Source organism: Indicator indicator, chromosome 5 (genome assembly GCF_027791375.1).
Source record: "Indicator indicator isolate 239-I01 chromosome 5, UM_Iind_1.1, whole genome shotgun sequence".
Classification (NCBI taxonomy): Eukaryota; Metazoa; Chordata; class Aves; order Piciformes; family Indicatoridae; genus Indicator; species Indicator indicator.
The window spans coordinates 25509780-25531363 of record NC_072014.1 but is presented as its reverse complement, the minus strand read 5'-3'; the positions used below and the strand labels follow the sequence as shown (position 1 = coordinate 25531363).

General features: G+C 59.2%; 2 protein-coding genes across 2 annotated transcripts; both read right to left on the bottom strand.

Moving 5' to 3' along the window:
• Positions 1-547: 547 nt before the first annotated feature.
• PTPRN (protein tyrosine phosphatase receptor type N) lies at positions 548-11479 on the bottom strand. Its single transcript, XM_054380850.1, has 23 exons — positions 11386-11479; positions 9700-9750; positions 9419-9532; positions 9048-9153; positions 8717-8915; positions 8222-8546; positions 7899-8015; positions 7703-7782; positions 7323-7609; positions 6886-6972; positions 6673-6752; positions 6413-6477; positions 3874-4086; positions 3562-3762; positions 3323-3470; positions 3089-3162; positions 2729-2806; positions 2476-2595; positions 2197-2363; positions 1087-1140; positions 904-968; positions 714-787; positions 548-619 (listed from the first exon to the last, which is right to left on the bottom strand). Exons 1-23 carry the CDS (start codon positions 11477-11479, stop codon positions 548-550), a joined length of 2871 nt encoding a protein of 956 aa, XP_054236825.1.
• A 794-nt stretch (positions 11480-12273) lies between these two features.
• Positions 12274-21384, bottom strand: DNPEP (aspartyl aminopeptidase). The gene is made up of 16 exons (XM_054381234.1): positions 21260-21384; positions 17792-17924; positions 17569-17656; positions 17373-17461; positions 17157-17270; positions 16309-16434; positions 16044-16174; positions 15607-15691; positions 15115-15222; positions 14800-14877; positions 14357-14440; positions 13936-14096; positions 13742-13781; positions 13272-13373; positions 12755-12922; positions 12274-12358 (listed from the first exon to the last, which is right to left on the bottom strand). Exons 1-16 carry the CDS (start codon positions 21382-21384, stop codon positions 12308-12310), a joined length of 1683 nt encoding a protein of 560 aa, XP_054237209.1. The 3' UTR covers positions 12274-12307.
• Positions 21385-21584: the final 200 nt, after the last annotated feature.

The window sequence follows — 21584 nt, the reverse complement described above, 5'->3', positions numbered from 1 at the left end:
CTCACCATATACACACAGTCAGAGGTCAGACCTGGCTGCAGCTGCACGAACGTGACACGAGAACTTTATTCACATCAAGATACAAAATTATATTTCTCTAGAAATTCCTGTTCTGCTCAAGTGATGAGGCAGGGAGCACAGGGAAGGGACCTGCACCCTGTGTTACCCCTCACCATGAGGGACCCCTGCCTCCTCCTGCCCCCAGCAGGAACACAGAGAGGGAGCTCACACAGGACCACGAGGTTAGGGTGCAGGAGAGAGGCCGACTCCCAGCAGCATCACCTGGTCCCCTCCTCGCAGGGGCTAGTGTACATGGAGTCCAGTAACCTCAGTGCTGGCAGCAGGCACCATGGGGTTCTAGGCCCTGCACGCAGAGGGGCTGAGCCTTATGGGAGAGGGGCAAGGGGGCTGGGACAGGGGAAAAGAGGGCCAGTAGCACAGACAGCATTTTACAGGGAGAGCAGCCCCAAGAGCAGGGCAAGGAGAACACACAAAGCTTGCAGGGGAGGGGGGGTATAGGGAAGACAGAGGGGAGAGCTCCTTGTCATCACTGTGGCAGCGCCTTCAGGATGGCATTCACTTCCTCAGCCACGGCTGTCAGTGCAAACTCAAACTGGTCCTGAGGGAGCAGAAGGAGATAGTGGTTCATGCCAGCCCAGCCCTGAGGGCTGTGCATGCTCAGGGAGGGAGAGGAGCCCCAGTTTTGGGGATACCTTGGTCTGCACCATGCCGGGCCGCTGGTCTCGGATGTGCTCCAGCGTAGCAGCTATGTCTATCTCCTTCACCCCTGGGGCAGAGGGGGAGAAAGGTGCTAGGAGAGGTTCCACAGGCCAAGCATAAGGTCCCACACACCCCAGACAGGGCAGAGCAGAGCAGAGTAGAGCAGTGCTGCTCTGCACCTACCTTTGGCCATTCGGTTCAGGACCATGTCAACAAGGATGTATGTCCCAGTCCTGCCTGCGCCATCACTGCAAGACACAGATGCTTGGAGCAGGGAAGTGGACAGCAGGGACTGGTCCTGGCCAGCCAGACCCAGCCTTGCAGCCACTCTCCAGCCCACACTCATGCTTCCAGCCCCAGCAGTACCTGCAGTGCACAATAATAGGGCAGGAGCGACCCCGGTAGCACTTGTTCACCTTCCTGCAAGGACAAGAGGGAACAGGTCAGCACCCTGCTATACCAGGGACAAGGCTTCTCTAGGTGCTTCTTGCTGTGTTGAGCTGGAGGGCAGCAGACACCCCATGATGTGGACCTGGGATCTGGCACACGGCTGCCCCTAATTCCCCAGTGATGGAAATGGGATGGGAACCATGGGTGGAAAGGGGCTGGGGCAGGGAAGAGAGCCCAGCTCCTTGGGTTCCCAGCCTGGGGAGGGGAACAGTGGCAGGACCCCAGGGGAGCAGTTCTGGTCCAGTGAGGCGCAAAGCTGAGGGCCAGGCGCCAGCAGGGCTCCCGGCATGCTCCATGCAGCAGGCACGGCTGCCAACGATCACTTTTGTGACTATGCAACTGGAGCCAGATTACTAGCTGCAAATCACAAAAATGACGCCGACAGCTGCGAGAGAGAGACAGACAGACAGAGAGACAGAGAGAGCGTGAGCAGGGTGGAGAGGAGGGCGATGTGCTCAGGGACCCACTGCTGCCCTAAGAGGGGTCCTCTGGCCTCATGTGGCCTGGGGATAGTGATTGGCCAGGCCCTGGCAGAAACCCACCACCACCCAGGGATCCTGACACCCCAGCAGGCACTAACTGCAAACCTCCTGGGAGTGGTCCCTGGGCTAGCTGGGGACCTGCTGTTGGCCTATAGGGTGTGAGGAACAATAGGGTTACAGATGTTCTAGACTGGCTTCAGGAGTTTCTTCTTGCACCTATGGCTGGGATAGGTGCTACGTAGTGCTGCTCTCAATGCCAGCTCTGGGAAAAAGTACTTTCCCACCCTCCCCATGAAGTCTGGAGTGCTCTAGCAACCTCAGCTGGAAGTTTCTTGCACCTGAGAAAACTAAGCCTCATCCCAAGCTGGCCGGAAGCTGGTTCTTGTGCTCCTCCCCATGCATGGCATCCCCCTGTCCTCCAAATCAGTCCATGCCTTAGGCCTGACCCTCATCACGCTGGCAGCGATGTCCTTGCCCACCACTCCCCTGCGGTTGGGACCACCTCTGCTCCCTGGGAGCTGGCACACACCAGGTGGGCGCTCACCTGCGGAAGTCAAGGAGCGGCCGGGTGGTGGTGGGGATGCCCTCAGCTGGCCAGCTGAGGAAGTGGAACTGCGTCAAAGTGCGGGTCTCCTGTGACTGCACATTTTTCAGGTAGAAGCTGCGCACCAGGAAATCCTCACACCAGATGTGCTCTGACACCAGGTTCACCTGCCCGAGAGAGGCAGCCAGCGGGTGTCAGCATGAGGCAGCAGGGGGGCTGCGCTTGAAGGGGACAGAGACCAGAAGGTGCTCCCTGCTCTGGGCTACAGGCCACACTTGCCTCATAGATGTGGTAGAGAGAGGATCCTTCGTCCGGCCAGTAGCGGTCACACTGCTTAACGCTGTCTTCGGCCAGTGGGCTCAGCATGACAATGACAGTGCAGCCATGCTCCCAAACCATCTGTGGGCAAGGCATGAGAGTTGTTACCACCAGGTGACAGTTCAGGCAGGAGGGCAGCTGAGCTGCCGTGACTCCTCTGGTGGGCAGCACCCAAAAGGACTCCAGTGGGCTGGTAACCACGGGTGACGCTCACCTGCCAGAAGTCTGCGATGGTGTGGGACAGCGGCCCCTGTGTCGCAATGTATGCAGGCATCCGTGGGTCATGCTCAATCTGGAGCAGAAAAGGGAGTGTCAGACTGCACAGGTGACACCAGGATGAGTAGGGGGATACTCCAGGGGTGATGGGAGGGCTGAGGAGAGAGCTTCAGGTGCCACAATCAGATGGGAAATGGGTTTTAATCACATATGAAAAACAGGGCAGGCACATTGCTCACATCTGTAGCCCACAGGGATGTGAACTCAGTCCAGCTCTACCCCAGAGAGGGAGCCTTGCCTGGGCTGAGCACATCACAGACTGGGGGGGCAGTAGCAGGAGCCCCTGGTGACCACTCACAATTGGACTGGCATTGATGAAGTCACTGCGGGACGGGTTGCTCTCTGCTTTTAGCTTGATTCGCACATGGTCATCTGGGGAAACAGAGATGGGGATGTGGAAAGTTCCTCAGGCAACTGAAGCCAAACTCATGCCACAGCCTGCTGTGGCCCCAAAGCAATCCCGTGCTCTCTACCACCCTCCCGACACAGCCCTGGGAAGCGGTCCCTGAAGTGGAGTGGCTGGGATACTCACAGGGCACGTAGTCAGGACTCCGGTTCTTCTTTAGATTGGCTTCACTCTGGGCAATGGAGCAGATGCTGGGCTCAGCCTGGTAGGTGCAGAGAGCCTGCCACTCCTTGGCCAACCGGTCCCGGTTGCGGAGGTGGTCCTCCATATAGGCCTAAGGCAGAGAGAGGAGGTCAGCCCAGCAGATGGGGTGGGGGTACATGGGGTGTCATGGAGGAGGCTGGCATCCTGCCAGGCCAGCTCACCAGGATCATGTGCCCAGTGGAGATGTCCATATTGGACTGGACTGGCTCTTCACACCAGGAAGGCGTGCTGCTGTGGGAACTGGGACTGGGCTGCGGCGCATCGCTGAACTGGGATGAGACGCTGCTGACGCGCGAGGTCTCAGCTGGTGCCTCGGTGCGGCCAAAGAGAGACTTGGCAGCCATGTGCTGGCGGCACAGCTCCTGCAGAACCCCAGCAAGAGTCCTGCTCCTCAGCCAGAGCGCTGCCCTAGGGCAGCCCTCTGCAGCCCAAGGAATGCTGACCCGGCAATGTGGCATCCCACAGGGTCCTACCTGGTACTCAAAGGTGGTGTCAGCAGCACCCTCAGGCCCCAGGGCAGCCAGGCGCTCCTTCTCCCGCTGCTTGGCATGGCGCCGGAGGCAGAAGGCCGCGGCAGCTGCGACGGCGATGCCTGCCACGCAGCCCAGGGCGATGAAGGTCAGCAACACCGAGTGAAAGCCGTCCCCAAAGTGAGATGGGCGTGAGTAGGCAGCAGCCTCATTCCGCTGGGGGCAGAGCCAAGCAAGGGTTAGCAGGTTGGGCTCTGCATGGGGCTGGGGGTGCAGATACCCTGTTCTGCACCATATTTGGGGCTTTTGGGGGCTAAAACAGAGCAAAGACACTCAGTGCTGTGGTGATTCTTACAGCACTCTCAGCTGAGGCATCACGGGGGTGCTGGATGTCACTGGAATAGGGACATGTTGCACCCACTTACGTGTCACATGGAGCATTGCTCACTCTGGTGTCTAGGGCTTCTGGAGGGGACAGAGCCTGTCCAAGCCCAGGCAGCAGCAACCTGCTGCTCCCCTGCTCACAGCACCCAGGGCTGCTCTGCAGAGCAGCTCCAGATCGAGCTATCCCTTTCCATGGCAGGCAGCAGCCCTATGCAGTTCAGGTGCAATGAGCTCTTGGAAGTCAACAAGGGACAGATTCGGGCCAAGGGGTTAATGGCAAAGGATGAGCCACTGCAACCCTGGGTCCAGGGCAGCAATTGCTGTTCCCAGGGGGCTTCCCCTGCAGTCACTGCTCCATAGCAGGACACAAGAAGATGGCCCAGCACTGCCAGGGGGCTGGTGTTATCTCAGCTGCAGTGTCTGGGGGACAGGTCCTCCCCATCACTCTCCTCAGCTGGGACACAGCACAGCCCCTGCCACCCTCCAGGATTCCTTCACTGTGGCTTGGGGCTGGCAGCCTAATCCATAAGAGTCTCACACTGAGACAGAATGGTGCTGAGTCCTTGCTAGATAAGACCCACTCTCAAAAGGCCGAGACCTCCCAGGGTCACATCCTACAGCTTCTGCTGATCAGAATGCTGTTACCTTGACAGCCAAGTCCTGGGGCAGCACAGGGATGCCTGGGGCGTCACCTCCACCAAACACCCCGTGCCCAATAAGGTGCCAGAGCCCAGCATTACCTCACTACCACAGCCTCCCATTGGCTATGAGCCTGATGAGGTTACTGAGGGAACACTGCATCATTATCACATACATCATCATCATCATCACCTGGGGATGCCCACACCCCAGCGGTCCCCACTGCTGTCTGCCCTCCAAGTCTCACCAGCTCCAGTTCCTGGTGGCCAATCTGACTGCTGCCACCCAGCTCTGCAGCTGGTGCGCTCACCAGGGGCAGCACCCTCCGGCTTCACAGGACACACAAGAAGGAGCAACCCTACAGCCTCTGTAGGTATCATCAGGACTAGAGATGTCAGAAGGGCTGGGGTCACAGAGTGGCCTGCTTGGGCCCTGATGTCCCCCTGCCTCTCTACATCCCTCCTTCCCCAAATCTTGCACCAGTTCCACCAAGTTCAGAACTAAGACGGGGATGGGGGGGAGGTAAAGGATAAGAACAAGCTAGTCCATGCAGAAGAGGGCTCACAAAACTGCCTCAGCCACATCTGAGCTTCAGCTCCATCATGTCATCTCACTCAGTTCCAGCCAGACCTGCATCAAAAGGCATTGCCATAGCCACACTCCAGGTTGCTGATGGAGAAAAGTCACCTAGGTGGTCAGGCCATCCCTTCTTTATGGCCATTGCCTCCTCTTCCAAGGTCTCCCCATCCTTCCTCCCTGCCCATGGCTACCACAGGCCAGGAGGATAGAAAATAGAAACTTGCCATACCACTTCTGTTCCCCAGACTGCACACTCAGAACTAGGCTCAGTTCCCCATCTCTGGCCTCTGCTCTTCTCCCAGGAGACTGTGGGAGTCCCCAGAGAAGCATAGGGAGGGGGTGCCCCTCTCCAAGCAGATGGCTCCTGCTCTGTTCCTGCCTTCAGCTGCTTTGTCATTCCCTGGGGACATGATGGCATTTTGCCTGCCTAGCCACAGTCTCTGGGGTGCTCTAGGCAGAGCCCAGCACAAAAGCACTCAGGCCACAGATTAAGATGATGTGTGGAGGCTACAGGAAGGCAAGGCTGAGGATGAGCCCTGTGGGGTGTAGCCTGCAGCTCCCTGGCCTTGATTGGAGGGATAAAAGCCTCTGGGAAACTCTTTCACACTCCTTTAAATCCTGAAGAGTGTTTGTTTTGGAAAGAGACAAATGTGCAGGGAGTGCAGGCGGAAGGGATCACTGGAACAGTCCTGCTCTGGCTCATCCCCAATAACTTGAGTCTGTCTTCCAACACAGCAGTTCCAACACTACCCAGAGGCCTGTGCTCTTCAGCTACCCCACAGAATCATGTATATGGCTTGCTCACAAAGATCCCTGCACCGTAGGGCTGGGGCATACTGTGCTCCCCAGCTTGCATCTGGTTGGTGCTGCTCGCGCCCAGTAGTGGCAGCTTCGCTTCCCTGTCCCAGGCCACCTCAGCCCTCAGGGTGTTCACTCCTACCTCTCCCACTCCTGTTTGCACAATCTTCAGGCCCAGCTCTTCCTCCAGCTCTACCTTCACTTGTTCTGTGGATGGAGAGGAGATGGTCAGAATGGTGCTCTCCTTCTACCCACGAGACATCCCTGGGGTATCCCCAACAGCTGCCCACCCCATGCCAGCTCCTCGGTTCAGCCAAGAGCACTGGGATGTATGGTGGTAGCCCCTCCTTCCCAGTCCCTGAGATGGAGCAGCAGGACCATGGGGACCCCTGCACAACTCACCAGCCTGACTGGCCACATCTGCTAGTGAGAGGTTCTGGGGGTTCTGCCGGATGCGGAAAGTGAGCGCGGGGCCCACAACACTGTTGGGGAGGGGTGACACAGTGTGAAACGGGAGCACAGGTCCCACTTCCCCCATAACCCAGTCCCTCTCCCAGGGTGGCTGTGCATGGCCAGGGCTGTGACAGCAGCACCCCACAGCCCCGCTTCCCTCACCTGATATTGATGAAGCTGACTGTGGAGAGGTGGAGGTGCTTGGCAAGGAGCTCCAGCAGCCGTACGCCAGCAGCCAGCCCCAGTGGCCTGCAGAGACAGCAGTAGGGTGAGAAGTGGGTAGCAGGGGAGAGTTCATACTTGCTGGGGAAAGGGAACAGATAGACTCAGGGAGTCCCACATGTACAGTGAGGGTGGTGCTAGCTGCAGGGGTGTCAGGGTGCACAAGAGGTAAGTACACCCATGGTGATGGGGGTGAGCTGATCTCTCTTCCTGCACATGAGCATGAAGAGAGGCAGTTGTGTACACACACTTGCTCCCAGCCTCCCATCATGCAGCAGTTAGCTCTGGGCAGGGGCTCAGAGCCCATGGAACTCTGACAGCTGGTTGGGCAGGGAATACAAACCCTACACACACACACACATCCCCCTGGCTCTCACTTCTGGTCTGTGATGATGTAGCCGTACTCATCTGGTGGCCGTGTGCCCCGCTGTACCCCACCATCCTTTGCCTCTGTGTAGCTCTTCTTCTCCACCATGACTGGCTTCCCAGGGCTGAGTGCAACCCCACCATGTCCCCGCTGTGGTTCGGCCTGGGGGACTGCTGAGGATGCTGCCCTGTCCCTCAGTCTGTCCCCTGGGGAGCTGCTGGCTGGGATTTGGGGGGGCAGCACTGGGATGGAAGGGGATATTGGCTCCTCTCCATGCTGCATGTTTCCCTCCATCACCTGGAAGAAAGGAAAAGAAGGAGCTGGGACATCCAAGGAGAGACCTCAGGGGCTTCCCTCCCTCCCCTCTGCCTCCACACACACACATCCTACCTGCAGCGTGGCACCTCCTCCAGCACCAACCTGCTGCAAACCCACTCGTTTTGCTGGGGACACTTCAGGGTCAGCAACACCTGGGAAGAAAAAAGACAGAGATCCTGCAGCAACCTGATCTGAGAGGCAACACTCCTGGGGCCATACTTGCACTCGTTGCCAGCCTCTGCCTGCCCCATCCCTGCACCCCACTCACCAGAGCTCTGGAGCAGCTGGAGGAGGGTGGAGAGGCTGCTCAGCTGCTGGGGGCTCAGCTCTGGCAGTCCCACACCATAGCTGGTCAGAAGGGAGGACAGTCTCTTCAGGGCAGCATCTGCAAGAGGACAGCATCAGATTGGATGTTCTGCATCTACAGAGAAACCAAGGTCTGGGGAGACAGCAGCTGGGGCAGGTGGGGTCAGGGTGACACCCAGCCCATGGACATGAAGCCAAAGAGGAGGGAGAGTCTCAGCCATCAGAAATGTGGCTATGGGGACAGAATGGGGATAAGAGTTGGTGCCTGCCTGCAGGACACGGTACCTGTCTGTGCAGGGGGGGGCTGGGCAGCCAGGGTCGCAGGCTGCTCCCCCTCCTCCAGGTCCCTGTAGTCACCAGGGAGCCGTGAGCCATGCTGGAGCCTTGTGCTGGCAGGGTCTGGGCGGCTGGCTTTCTCTCTGGGCAGGGAAAGTATGCCCAAGTCCTGGAAGAGATGCCCCCCGTCCGTTCCTGGCTGCCCACCATAGGAGGGCACAGGGCCAGCCCCAAAAAGGGTCTGGGCGGGAACTCGGTTCAGCAGTGAGGAGGTCTCAGAGCTCTGCCTGGATGAGCTGCTGGGGAGCTGGTGAGTATTGTCCTGATAGCCAAACTGCAACCAAAACACAGAGCCACCATGGTCAAACCCCACAGGACCCCTGCCACCCCAGAGCTGAGGAGGCACTCCAGCACTGCCAGGAGAGTGCTGGGAGTGCTGCAGCCTCTTGCCCATCTTTGCCTTTCTGCCCTGGAGAAGGGAGCTCACTGCCATGCCTTGCTTACCTTGTGGTATGAGTAGGGGTTGAGCAGAGCTTCCTCATAGCTCAGCTGAGGTGTGGGGGGCAACAGGAGGTGCTCCAGGTACCGCTGCACCAGAGGGGAGGGCAGCAGCGGTGGGGGCTGCCCCAGATGCTGAGCCGCTGGCAGGCCAGGATCCCCCGGGTGCAGGGCTCGCCATGGGGAGCTGCGGAGGGGCTGGAACCTCGGAGGCAAACAGCACTGGGGTAACTCACCTGGGTAAGGGAGGGGTTCGCCCCAAAACCCCATTCTGGGGACAAAGCCCTCGTTGTCCTGCTGAGCTTTGCTCACAGGCTGGCCACTGGCTCTACCCTACCTGTCCCTGGCTGCTGGCTCCAGTGAGGGTGGAGGGTGGAGGCGGGGAATGCGCTCCATCTCCTGCGAGATCACATACTGGGTAACGCCATCCTGCCATGAGAGCCCTGACATGGGAGGGAGGTGTAAGACATGGAGGTGGCCTGGGACTGCAGGGCAAGCCTGTGAGAGGCTGCCCTAATGTGCTGATCCTGTGTCCCATGGCCTGGGTTTGGCCCCATTGCTCCCAGAATCAGCTGGACCCCTCTTCAGGTCACCCCATCCCTAGGGCCAGCAGGACTCCAGACAGCCTTAGTGCCCCTAGGTAACACTGTGTGACACCCCCTCCCTGATGGGCTGCAGTGACTCTCCGCCCACATTCTCCCCCTTCACCTTGTGCCATGAGATGCCGCAAGACATCCTGGAGGCGCTGGAGAACAGGAGAGGTGACCTGGAAGTAGGGTCTGTCCTGCATGGAGCCCACCTGGCACTGTCCAAACAGCCCATCTGCAAGAGATGAGAGGTGGCAAGGCTGGATCCATGAACACCCTAGGGTGAGGGTCTCTGACACGCCCCCTGCATTGCACCTCAAATTTCCTTGCAAGGCAGCCCTGCACCCTCCGTATTCCCTTGGGAAGGAAGGAGGGATCCCTGAAGCCTTGCCAGCTGCTTACCCTGCACGCACACCTCCTGGGGGGAGCACAGCCTCCGGTCAAACAGGCACCCTGGGACAGACAGACAGGCCAGTCAGCACAGCATCCAAGAGGGGCTCCAATGGAGTTTGCTCATTGCCAACTGCTTGGGGAACCCTCACTCTCCTAGAAAGTGTCACGGGGGTGCAGTATGGGGATGAGGAAGGGAATGGGGAGGCACGGGGTGGTAAACGCAGAACAGAGCATCAGTATCAGCCTTCTCCCACTTGAATACAGGGCCAAGATATATACAGAGCCTGGTCCTGGGGAAAGGCCTGGAGTTTTTTGGGGTGCTGGCAGTTAGGAAGGGAAGGCTGGGAGTATAGAGTCCTGCAAGACCACCTCTTTTGCCCTCCCACATATGGCATTACAAGGCAGGGACACAGCCCCGTGCTCTGTGGCACTAGGAAACCACACTCCTTGTGAGAGGGACCCCAAAGAACCCATGGAGCGGGTGCGTGTGTCTCTCTACCCCCTTCGGGGGGCAGCACTTGGGCAGGGGGCGGCATTCCTCTTCCTCTCTCCCCCCTTTTCGGTCCAAGATCGTCAGCAGCGAGACGGCAGCAGGCGATGACTCAGCCCCGGATGGCGAGGAAGGAACGAGAAAACAACCGGGGGGAGGGGAGGGAGGGGCCCGCCGAGCCCGCTGCGGAGGAAGGGGCAAGTGGGCATGGGGGTCCCCGAAACGTTTGCATTCTCCTGTCCGCTTGCCCCGGAGCGGGTGCCAGCGCAGGTGCGGGGCATAGGTCCCCGCTGCCGCGGGGATCCCCGGAGGAGTCCGGGCTGGGGGAGCGCGGCCAGGCGAGCGCTGTCCGCGGTGCTGAAACGGAGCAGCCGTCTCCCGCCGGGACGCACCGCTCCGCCGAGAGGGGCGACAGTTCCTGCCCCTGGTGACTCCCCCAGACACGACGTGGTTCGGCTGCAGCCACTCCGGCACCATCCCTGCCTGCTCCCGGAGTCGGCGGGGCCCTCAGCCCTGCGGCTGGATGCACCCCGGCGCTCTCGGGCCCGCCGGAGGACGAGGGACGGCAGCAGCTCCAGGGGCTCGGTTGGGAGTCAGCGGCCCCCGAGGCAGTGCCGTGCAGGATGAGTCGGGGGAGCTGAAGCCCTACGAACGGCAGCGGTACCTGGTTCCCTAGAGCCCCGGACAGGGGCCGCACGGGCCGAGCTGGAGGTGATCAGGTGCACCGGCTCGCCCTCACATCCCGGGCCGGGTCGAGCTTACCGGCGGAGGACGACTAAAGGGCGTCGTAATCTGGGAACGAGCCGCTGCTCACGGCTGCTACCTTGGGCTCTCCATCCCTGCGGCAGACCCAGACACCGGCTTTGCTCCGAGCAGAGTCCCTGAGCGGATACCGATTTACTCGAGACCCGTCCAACCGGCCCAAGATTGGCAGAAGCAACTCTAGCTAGCAGAGCGCCCCGGGGCAGCACCGTCACCGGCCCGGCAGTCCCAGCAGAGAGGCGCCTCCGCTGCCGCTGCCGCACCCCTGGTGCCGGTACTGGTACCTCTCCAGCACTGCGCTCGGGACCAGGCCTGCTGCTGTGTGCCGTAGCAGAAATCACATCACCAGCCGTGGAGACCCCTGCCCTGCCGCTCCCCGGGATGGGTTCCCCTCCTCTGCTCCCGCGCTTCCCCAGGAGGGCGCCCCAGGGTCCCGGTCTCACCGTGCGCGGCTGTGGCGGAAGCACCGCCGTCCCGCAGCAGCCCGCGGCCCGCCAGGAGGAGGCAAAGGAGCACCCGGAGGAGCCGCCGCCCCATGCTCCGCTCACGGCCGCACCATGGCGCACCCGCCGGCCGCGCCCCCGCCACCGCCGCGGCCAACCCGCGGCCCCGCCGCGCGCCCCGCCCACCGCCTCCTCGCCACCAATGGCGCACTGCCTGCTGCCGTCGCACCACACCCCCCCCAGCCTGCGCCAATGAGAAGGATGATCCCCTTCACGTCGATCTCGTTCCTCCCCGTTGTCAAGCGCGACCAATTGCGTTACGCCCTGCGAGCTGCCGGCCGAGCAGTATGCCAATCGCAACCTCCCTGGAGGCTGGCCACGCCCCCTGAAGGCGGGCCGCCCGCTTCACTGGCCCCTGCCCGGTCTTGCGGCCCCGCGCCCCTCAGAAGCACCCAATAAATAGCGAGCATTGGGCCACACCCTCACAGCCCCACCCTGGCAAAGGCAGGAAGGTATCGGCCACCTCTTATGTGGGCAGTAGGGACTCAGCACCCTCAGCGTGGCCAATGTGCAGACAGCAGTGCCAGGCTAGAGCCTGCAGTGCACCCCTGACTGTGGAAGCACATGTGCAGCCTACTCTTCACTCCCCTGGGGACAGTCCCAGTGCTGCAAAGAGCCAGGGGGACACCCTCTGTTCTCCCCATTAGCTAGGACACACGGCATCCCCCACCCAACATGGCACTGACGAGGCCACTCTTGTCCCCCTGGGAGAGCACAGGTGGGAGTCATGGGGGTCCCCAGACCAGGGGGATCCAGGTCCATCACCATCCGCCCCAGCTGCACTCATGGACCACTCGCTGATGAGACAGACGCTTTAATGGCCCCTGGGCCAAACTTGCAGCTGGTCACCCGCCCATGCCACTCAGCCGACCATCAGGCTGCTGCTGACTGCTGGCAGAAGCTCAAAGAAGCCCTGGAAGAAGATAGGCTGTCAGGGTGCCATGGTGTGGACAGGCAGGGAGAGCAGGCAGCATGGTGGCTCCCTGTCAAGTTACGTGTGCAGCATCATAGCAGGCAGTTACTCAAAGAGAGCAGGACTGTGTCACCATAGTAACCCATCACTGACTCAAGGCTAGCACTGGTTGCCATAGGAACCATTTGAGGATGGCTGTCACCAGGGAAGGCTGGGATGTGAGGAGGCACCTCAGGAAGCAGTTCAGTACCTGCGTTGGTACTGGGTGGGGAGCACTTCAGTACCTGCCCCCACCTGGGTGGGGAGTGCCAAGGACAGGGGCTGAACGGGGATGTGGGAGGTGTGGAGCAGCAGGGAGGGGGCTTCAGCACATGATGAACGGGACAGGGGTCTCACCTTGAACAGGGTGATGCTCTGGAGCACACCCGAGGTGCAGCACATCTCCCGGATGGAGTGCATGGCCAGCTGTGGGCAGCCAATATCCAGCACGCGCAGCCCCAGGCGGGAGGCCAGAATGGGGCCAATGGTGGTGCCGCAGGGCATGTCATTGCGCACCATGAACTCCTGTGTGGGGACATGAACTCAGAAGCTACCCATGGCTTCCCATGTGGGGCCCCAGGCCTGAAGCAAGTCAACCTGGGATGGAGAACTAGTACTGTTCCCAAGCCAGGGTGCAAAATCCCTCAGGGATGGGACATGCTCAGGACAGGCCCTCCCTTCCTGTTCCCAAGCCTGATCTCCAAGGCAGCCCTGAAGGTGGAGTCCCAGAGCAGCAGGCAGCACAGACCCTGGCAGGGTAGACACAGTAACTGATGGGTGGGTATCTGGTACAGAATCCCTCTCATGAACTCATGGACAGGGCCATGCTCCAAGCTGGTAACGTTCATGGAGGTGGCTCACCCAGCCCCCTCACCTGCAGAGGGACACCCACATGGGCGGCGATGTCTCGGATGACTGCTTCAGTGACAGCCGTGGAGGCGTAGCGCTGGTTGCTGTTCACTTTGATGACAGGGCCCTGCACAGAGAAAGGCACTGCACACCCATGATTTGCACCGGGGATAGTTCATGGCTCTGGAAACACCCATGCCCAGGCAATATTCTCCCACCCCAACCAACCAGTCCATTCTCCCACCCTGGGTGATCCATCAGGATGGGGACAGCCCCAGATCAGAGCAGGAAAGGGCTCCAGGGCCAAAGCTGTGGTCACAAGTGCTTAACACCAGATGAGTGGCATGACCAAATTGTGCTGCTGGACAAATGCCCTTTGACTCTTATCAAATTGCATTCCAGGACCATGTTCCAGGCAGCAGCTGGGTGTTTCACAGTACTGCTGGACAGACAGACAGCAACCAGTCTCAGCACGCAGCAGAGGGCTGCCCTCACCTTGTGGAAGGCTGGACGATGATTCTCCTCATGCTTGTCCCTGAAAAGAGAAGTAGTTTCATCTTACAGTCCTCCCACCCTGCTGCACCAAGAACTGTCTTGTCCATACTCCCTAGGGAATGTCAGGGATATGGCCTGACAGCCAGCATGGCAGGCAGGCTGCCCTGGCCTGCGGTGCTGTTCAGACTACTCACACGTAGTTAGGGTGCACGGCATGGGCCATATCAGCACTGATCATGTAGGACTTGGCCATGGCTTCCTCAAAGGCTGTCAGGTTTTGTGGTGATGCAGAGATTCGGCGCAGCACCAGCTCTGTCAGCAAGGACTCCGCACCCTGTGCACTCTCTGACCCTACCTGCCAAGCACCACTGTCAGCACAACCCATGGGGCAGAAACCTCCAGCAGCCCACAGGTCAGCTGAGTGACAGGCATGCTCAAAGGCAGAAAAGCAGCTTCCAACCAGACCCCCTGCCTGGGCTGTTCTCTGTGCGGGGGGTAAACAAATTCCTCCTTGATCCACTGGGGTCTGGATTCTATCTCTTGCTAGGCATGGCTCAGGAAGAGTGAAGAACATGGAGCCCTTCCCTGTACCAGCCACTCCAAGGCCCTCCTCACCTCCTCATTGTCATAGAGAGCGATGAGACGCACATTGGGCTCCTGGGAGAGGGAGGAGGGCGCTGCACATGAGTCAATCAAGGCCTGCAGGATTAGAGGAAGAAGGACGCCAGCTTGAGTGCCATCCCATCTCGGAAAGTTCAGCACTGTCCCAGCAGGAACTTTTCCAGGAAAGCATAAAGCACCATGGAAGGGAGCTGTAGCCATGCTCACTGTGCAGCAAGAGCAGGAGTCACCCTTGGTAGCTGATGGGAACCCCATACACCCACCAAAGGGGGCAGCACCCAACCAGCCCTAGATCCTCCAACATGCCATACACACCCCGCAGGAACACACCTTGCAGAGCCTTGGGCCAGGACATGGCCAGAGCACTAAGCCAAGCTGAGCTGGGGTATGTGGGGGCCACGCTGAGGCCTCCATGATCCTTTCCCCTTCCTGCTCACCTGCAGGGCGCAGAAACAGCTGTGCAGGTTGTCCAGGCGTGGGGAGAAGATGAACTCGTCAAAGGCACCACCCAGTGTCTGCAGGCAAAGAGCCATGAGGAGCAGAGCCCAGGCTCTGGGTCACCAAAAAGTATCTGCCACTGGGTCCCCATTGCAGTCCCCTCATCTTTGCATTTCAGGAGCAGCCTCCTCTCGCTCCACTCAGCTTGCAGTCCTGGCACGCCCCAGGCAGTGGAAGCGTGCCAGGTAACACCTGTATGCAGTGTCAGCCCACAGGCTGTGTGCAGGCAGAGGGAGGTTCCTGCTCCTACTCACCGCTGGCTGCGTATCTGCCAGGCAGAGTTCCAGCTCCACAATCTGCTCTGGTTTCACCCCCAGCTGGGAGCAGAGTAGAGAACACAGAACAGGGCTGTGCCGCTCTGCCTAGGAAGAATGCAGGGCTGTGGGCAGGGCAGGCAGCAGACAGTAGGAGAAATCCCCATCCCCCCTGGCAGGACAGCAGAGCTGCTCATAGGGTGCAGCAAGGGGCTCGTTATCCCCTGTGCAATCCCCTCTCCCTGCCCTGCCTCACAGGACTGACAGCTTCACAGGACTGCACCCCCTTCTCTGTGATGGCTGCAGACCAGGGTGGGAACAGAGAGATGGCTGAGCAGATGTGTCGTGTACAGAGCTCTGGGGTGGAGTAGAAGGTTACAAGCAGTCCCTTGGGAGAAGAACCTGCTGGTGAGTCTCCAAGGAATGGAAATCAAAGTTGGTAAGTGTGAGGTCCTAGCAAGTGCTCCAGCTAGCCCGTGGCACCCAGCTTACCTGGGCTGCAGCACCACAAGGCAAGGTCTCCATGAGCACCTCCTTTTCCAGCTCCTCTTGAACAGCAGTGGCCAGAATGGGAACTCTGTGGGGAGACAGCATGTTGGCTCCCAGGGCTTTTGCACATCACCCCTGCTTGGGTCACACACAACCAACCCAGGATGCCTTCCTTGCTGCTCCAGGAGCAATTGGCAGGCCAAACAGAGCAAGGGGACAGAACATTTCAAGCACAGATCTATCGTGCCACCTTAGGACACCCCAGTGTCCTTTCCCAAGTCCCAGGCTTGAAAGCATCTCTTGCGAGGACTCTATGAGGCTAAGAAAAGACGTTGCAGACCCTGCCACCACAATAAGCAGCTGCCAAAGTGGGAGAGCTGAGGCTAGGGTGCCAGACCTCCCAAGGGCTGGCCAGGGGTTAAGACTGAGCCAGGCCTTACAGGTGGTGCTCGGTGTTGGGCCCAAAGTTCTCATTGATGCTGCGCTGCAGATGGATGGCCAGGTGGGGAATACGGAGGATGGGCCGCTCCACACGTACCAGGCGCTGTTCCAGGCGCCCTGTGGCTGTGTCCTGAAACACAAGGACTTCTGGGGCCAGGCTTGCAGGGCTGAGAGGTTAAGTAGGTCCCACTTTGGGTAGGAGTCATGAACCCAGGGCTAGGGACACACAGCTAGCCCTCTGTGCCTGTCCAAAACTAGGCTTACCTTTATGATCACCCTCCCAGCCACAGTGAGGTCACGGTCAAACCATGTGTTCCAGATGCCCCCTCCGTAGGTCTCCACACCAACCTGCACCATGCCCACCTGCCCCCGCTTAGAGCGGCGCTTCACCTGGGCAAGAGGAGAGGTGTCACTGCCAGCTCTACAAAGTCTCAGGGATTGGTAAACTGGTGGGGACTGGGCAGAGCATGCTCAATCTCACTGCTGTCAGCACAGGGTGCTGTGAGGTGCTTTGTGAAACCGAGGATACAGAGGCAGTAACAGTAGGTGGAGCAATGCAGAGAGTCAGCATAGGCCACTCTGGGTGGCAGTGTTGCGGGACATAGTGGGAGTCAGGGTATTTTTCACTTGTGGAGTGAAACTGGAGGACATCAGAGAATCACAGTCCACAGATGGTGACTCAACCACTTCCCTGGGCAGCCTTTTCCAGTGCCTGACAACCCTCTCCACAACGAAATTTTTCCTATGTCCAATCTAAACCTCCCCTGGCAAAACTTGAGGTAATTTGCTCATCCTGTCATTTGTTACTAGGGAGAAGAAACTATCAGCCACCTCACTACAACTTCCATTTAGGTATTTGCAGAAAGTGTTAAGGTCCTCCGTCAGCTTCTTTTCTCCAGACTAAACAACCCCAGTTCTCTCAAACCACTCCTCACAAGGTTTGCTCTCTAGACCCTTCGCCAGCCTCACTACCCTCTTTTGGACAACTCAGTATCTTTCTTGTAGTGAGGGGCTCAAAACTAAACACAGGCCCTAGTCCTGTTGGCCACACGAATTCTGATACAAGCCAGGATGCTACAGGCCTTATGCCCCAGCTCCGGGGGAAGCCTCACCCTCAGGCAGGGGCTATCTGTGTGGGCTCCCAGCAGGCTGAACCCATTTCCGGGCTTGAACTGGCCGCCGACGGCAAAGGCGATGAGGGTGGAATAGTTCCTGGTGATGAAGTACTGTGCGCAGAGGGGAAGGGGTGCGGGCAGAAGGGAAGGGATGAGCGCCGGCCGCTCCCCACGCCTTCCCCTCCCGCGCCCGCGCTCCCATTCCGGGCCCACCTTCTGCGCGGGCCGCACCTCCCAGTGCTCTGTCTCCTTCAGCTCCTGGAAGCCAGCCTGCAGCAGCCGGCTGCGGCACTCGGCCACCACTGCGAGGCGGGGGGGGGGGGGGGGGGGAGGGGTAGGAAATTAAGAGCCGTCAGGGAAACTGCGCGGACGGGAGGGGAAAGGAAAGCGGGGCCGGGCGGCTCCTTACCGTGGTAGGGCGAGGGGCTCCGGTTCACGAACTTCACCAGCTCCTGCGCCGCCGCCTGCGCGGCCTGCTTCGAGCCCTGCGCCGCCGCCTGCGGGCACCGCCGTCACCGAGCAGCGTCAACACCATCCCACCCCGGCCCGGGACACCCACCGCTATGGGTCCAGGGACACCCCGCAGCCGCGGGCCCGGGCCCAGGCCCGACCCGCGCCCGGCCGCCCCTTACCTGCATGGCCGCCGTCGCCACGCGCTGCCCCACTACGTGCGCCCACTGCTGGCGCGGAGGATCGAACCCAGGCGGCCCGAGGGTGCGCGTCCAGAGCCCCGCAACCCGGCACCGGCGCCGCGCACCCCTCAGCCTGCAACCCACACACCCGCACCGCGCGCCCTGCGCCGCACAGCCTGCACCCTCAGATCCACAGCCTGCACCCTCAGATCCACGCCCTGCACCCTCAGATCCACAGCCTGCACCCTCAGATCCACAGTCTCCACCCTCAGATCCACAGCCTGCACCCTCAGATCCACACCCTGCACTCTGTACCCTCCAGTCCAGACCTTGCACCCCGCACCCCACAGTCCACAACCTGCACGTCACGAGCCAATTGCCGAGGTACCCAGGGCAGCACAGGGGGTCCTGCTAGAGTCGAAAGCTCCGTTAGAGTAAATTACGGTGAACCAACACCAAATGGCTGAGTAGTTAAGTTTATTTGAATCGAGGTGCATTATATGCTCACTATGAATGCATTAGGCTTCTTGTGCCATAAAGATGAAACAGTTCATGAAAGTAGAAGTTGGGAGGAGGAAAAGAGAAAGTGACATGGCCTTTCAGTAATGTCTCACAGAATTAGTGCAGATTTTGAGGTAGTTCTTCAGTGGTGGGTGCAGACACAGTAAAGTCTTTTGTGGTGGATGCACATCGATCAATACACTATTATCCTTTTGGAATATGAGTGGAGTGGGCATGGTCACAGAATGAAGAAATTAACTCAGGAAGACACTGTCCCACCTTCACAGAATTCACCACCTTCCACCATGGTTAGCTTCCTGAATGAGGAGGCCTTGCTTCAGGCTGGGGTAAGCAAGGTCCTCTCTGCATTTCCTACCTCCCCTCTCCGGGCAGGTCTTTCTTGCTCTACACTCTGGGACACAAGGTTACACCACACAAAATTTGGGTCGGGCTCCTACAGCAAAGTGCACCCTGTACTGTGCACTTCCCAGGCTTCACACTGCACCCCTCATGAATGCACTGCATGCCACTCACCATGCATTCTTCATGGTCTACACTGCACCATGCACCTCATAATCCACACACAGCATCATGCACCCTGCACCCTCAAATCCACACCCTGAACTCCTCACTCTACACTTTACAATCCACACCATACAGCCTGCACTCCACAATCCACGCTGTGCATCCTGCACCCTGTAATCCACACCCTGCACCCTACACCTCACACTCTGCACCCTTAAATCCACACCCTGCAGCCTGCAATCCACATCTTCACCCTGCACCCCACACTCTGCAATCCAATCCCACACCCTGCACCCTAATCTGGGGCCAGGCAAACTCACTGCCTGTCAAAACTAGTGCAAAAATGGGGACTGAGTAGGTGGAAGCTGGGAACAGCCAGGAGGGGCTGAAGTGGGAGCCAAGAGGCAAGGACAGAATTCCCAGGGATGATCATAGAATCATTTTGGTTGGGGAAGACCTTTAAGATTGTCGAGTCCAACCATTATCTAACTTTACCAAATCTGGTCCTAATCCATGTCCCTTAGCACCAGATCTCTCTGTCTTTTAAATACCTCCAGGGATGGTGATTCAACCAGCTCCATGGGGGTCTTTTCCAGTGCTTCCCTGGAGTTCCCCAATTCTGAGCTCCAGGTGGGTCAAGGCTACCCTGAAACAGGACTTGATCTATCTACAGTTGTCCCCATGCTACCCAGGGGTGCAAGTGCCCAAGGGAATAGGTACATCTTTGGGATGAGTCACTGGTGTAGGCCAGGCTTCATTCCCCATCACTGCTGCTCCCCTGCCTTAACACTGCCTGGCCCTCACAGAAATTGAAGCTCAAACCCTTGCTGCCATGCTGGGGATCAGTGTCCCAGAATGGTGATGAGGCACAGGGGTGTTGGGAGTTGGCATAGTGACAGGGCACATCCCAGCTGCCTGCCAGCCCCAGTGGGAGCACAGCCTGGGCACATCTAGGGGATGGGACCCTTGGGCCTCACACAGATCAGGATGGCACTTGCCCTTGGCTGTGTCCTGTGCATGGGCTGGGTACAGCAGTGAGGTTTTAGGTTTCTTTCAGTGTTCCTGCATAATTTCCCAGCAGGATCCTGTGTCTTCCCAGCAATGAGTATCCAGGCTTAGGAGGGACGTGGCAGCCTATGAGCACTGCATGGGGCCCAGGTGCTCGGTGCCAGCCAGATTCCGAGCTCCTGAGTCACCAGTGTGGGTGCACTGTTAGCCTGAGATGCCATCTGTGTTCTGGAGATTGGAAAGTGGGGCCCTGTTGCCCCTGACCCTGAGACCTTCTGTGCTGGGAGCTCATGACAGCTCTAGATTTATCCTCCTAGTCTCCAGCACCTGCCTTTCCCCCTCTCAAAAGGGACTGAGCACCCCCATCACCTAGCACCCTGTGAGCAGACAGCTGGAGAGTCTCTATGTCAACCAAAGCCACCACAGCAAAACACCCTGCTGAGATGAGACCAGGCTGGGAGTGGCAGCCAGCAGCCCAGCCCAGAGCTGGGGCACACATGCCCCCTACCTTGCACTGTCCTTCTGAAGGAACATGGATGGCAGGCAGCTGCCCCCAACGCCTCCTGCTAGCATCACTCTCGGCTGCAGCAGGCACTCAGCTAAGGATCGGGTACTACTGTGTGATCCCCAGGCCATTCCTGGGAGACCTCTAGGGACATCTGCAGCACGGGTTCTTGGAGCCCTTGGTTCCCCTAAGCTGGTGGCTACTCAGAGCGAGCGGGGTGGACATGGGTGCCCAGGGCAGATGGGTCCCAGGGTGGGTGCAGAAGCAGAGGGTACCCAGATCTGGGGTGACCAGAGCAGGGGTGACTGGCAGGACCGGGTGTGGCCCTTGCCCAGCCCTGCAGGCTCAAGCAAAGGGCAGTGTCTTGTCATGCCACAGCTATTCACAGGAGAGTGGGGCTTCCAGAAAAAGCTCCTGCTGGCTATTTCCGGGTGGTCTCTGACTCACCCCTGGCTAGGTGCCAGGGGATGCACAACACCTGCTGTGGCCACCCCCAACCCTGACACCACTCTCCTGTGAAAGCATGGCTCCTGGCCCCATCTCTCTCTGCCTTACAGACCCCCTGGTGAGGCAGGGCACCCCAGACAGTGCCCCTAAACTAGCACCACTCCCTCCTCTGTCTCCCCACAAGCTGAGCTCACACATTTGCTCAGGGGTGCCTGGCAGGGGCAGGACCCACAGGGACAGGGCACCCTGCCCTTTCCCACATTCCCTGGGGTGCCATACTGAGTAGGCTTTGCCCTGAGAAGTATTGCCTGGGGCATCAGGTGACTCTGGGGCTAGGCAGCCAAAGCTGAGCCCCGCATGAAGGAGTTAATGGAGGTACAGCCCAGGACAAAGCATATAAACAGAATTGGAGCTTCAGGAAGTGCCATCCCTTTCTCCTGCTGTCTGCTAGGCTGCTTGGACCCCCTCCCTGCCCACCCTACCAGGAGGAGTGCAGGGATGACACAAAGTAAGGTGGCTTCCCTCTCCATGTCAGCCCATGTGTCTGGGCATGGGAAAGTGAAATCACAGCTTGGGCATTGTTGGAGGCTGAGCGAATGGTCTCCATGCCTTACGTAAGCTGCCAGTGATGCAGTGGGTAACTGCTGCCTCATCTCACTGGCATGGGTGATGCTATCAAGGCCTGCAAGAGGGTAGACAGACACTCTAGAATGCTCATGGATCACGAGGACAGCCAATCATCCTGACATTCACATAGCCATGAGGATAGCTAGGCATCTCCAGAATCCTCGTGGCCACAGGGGCAAG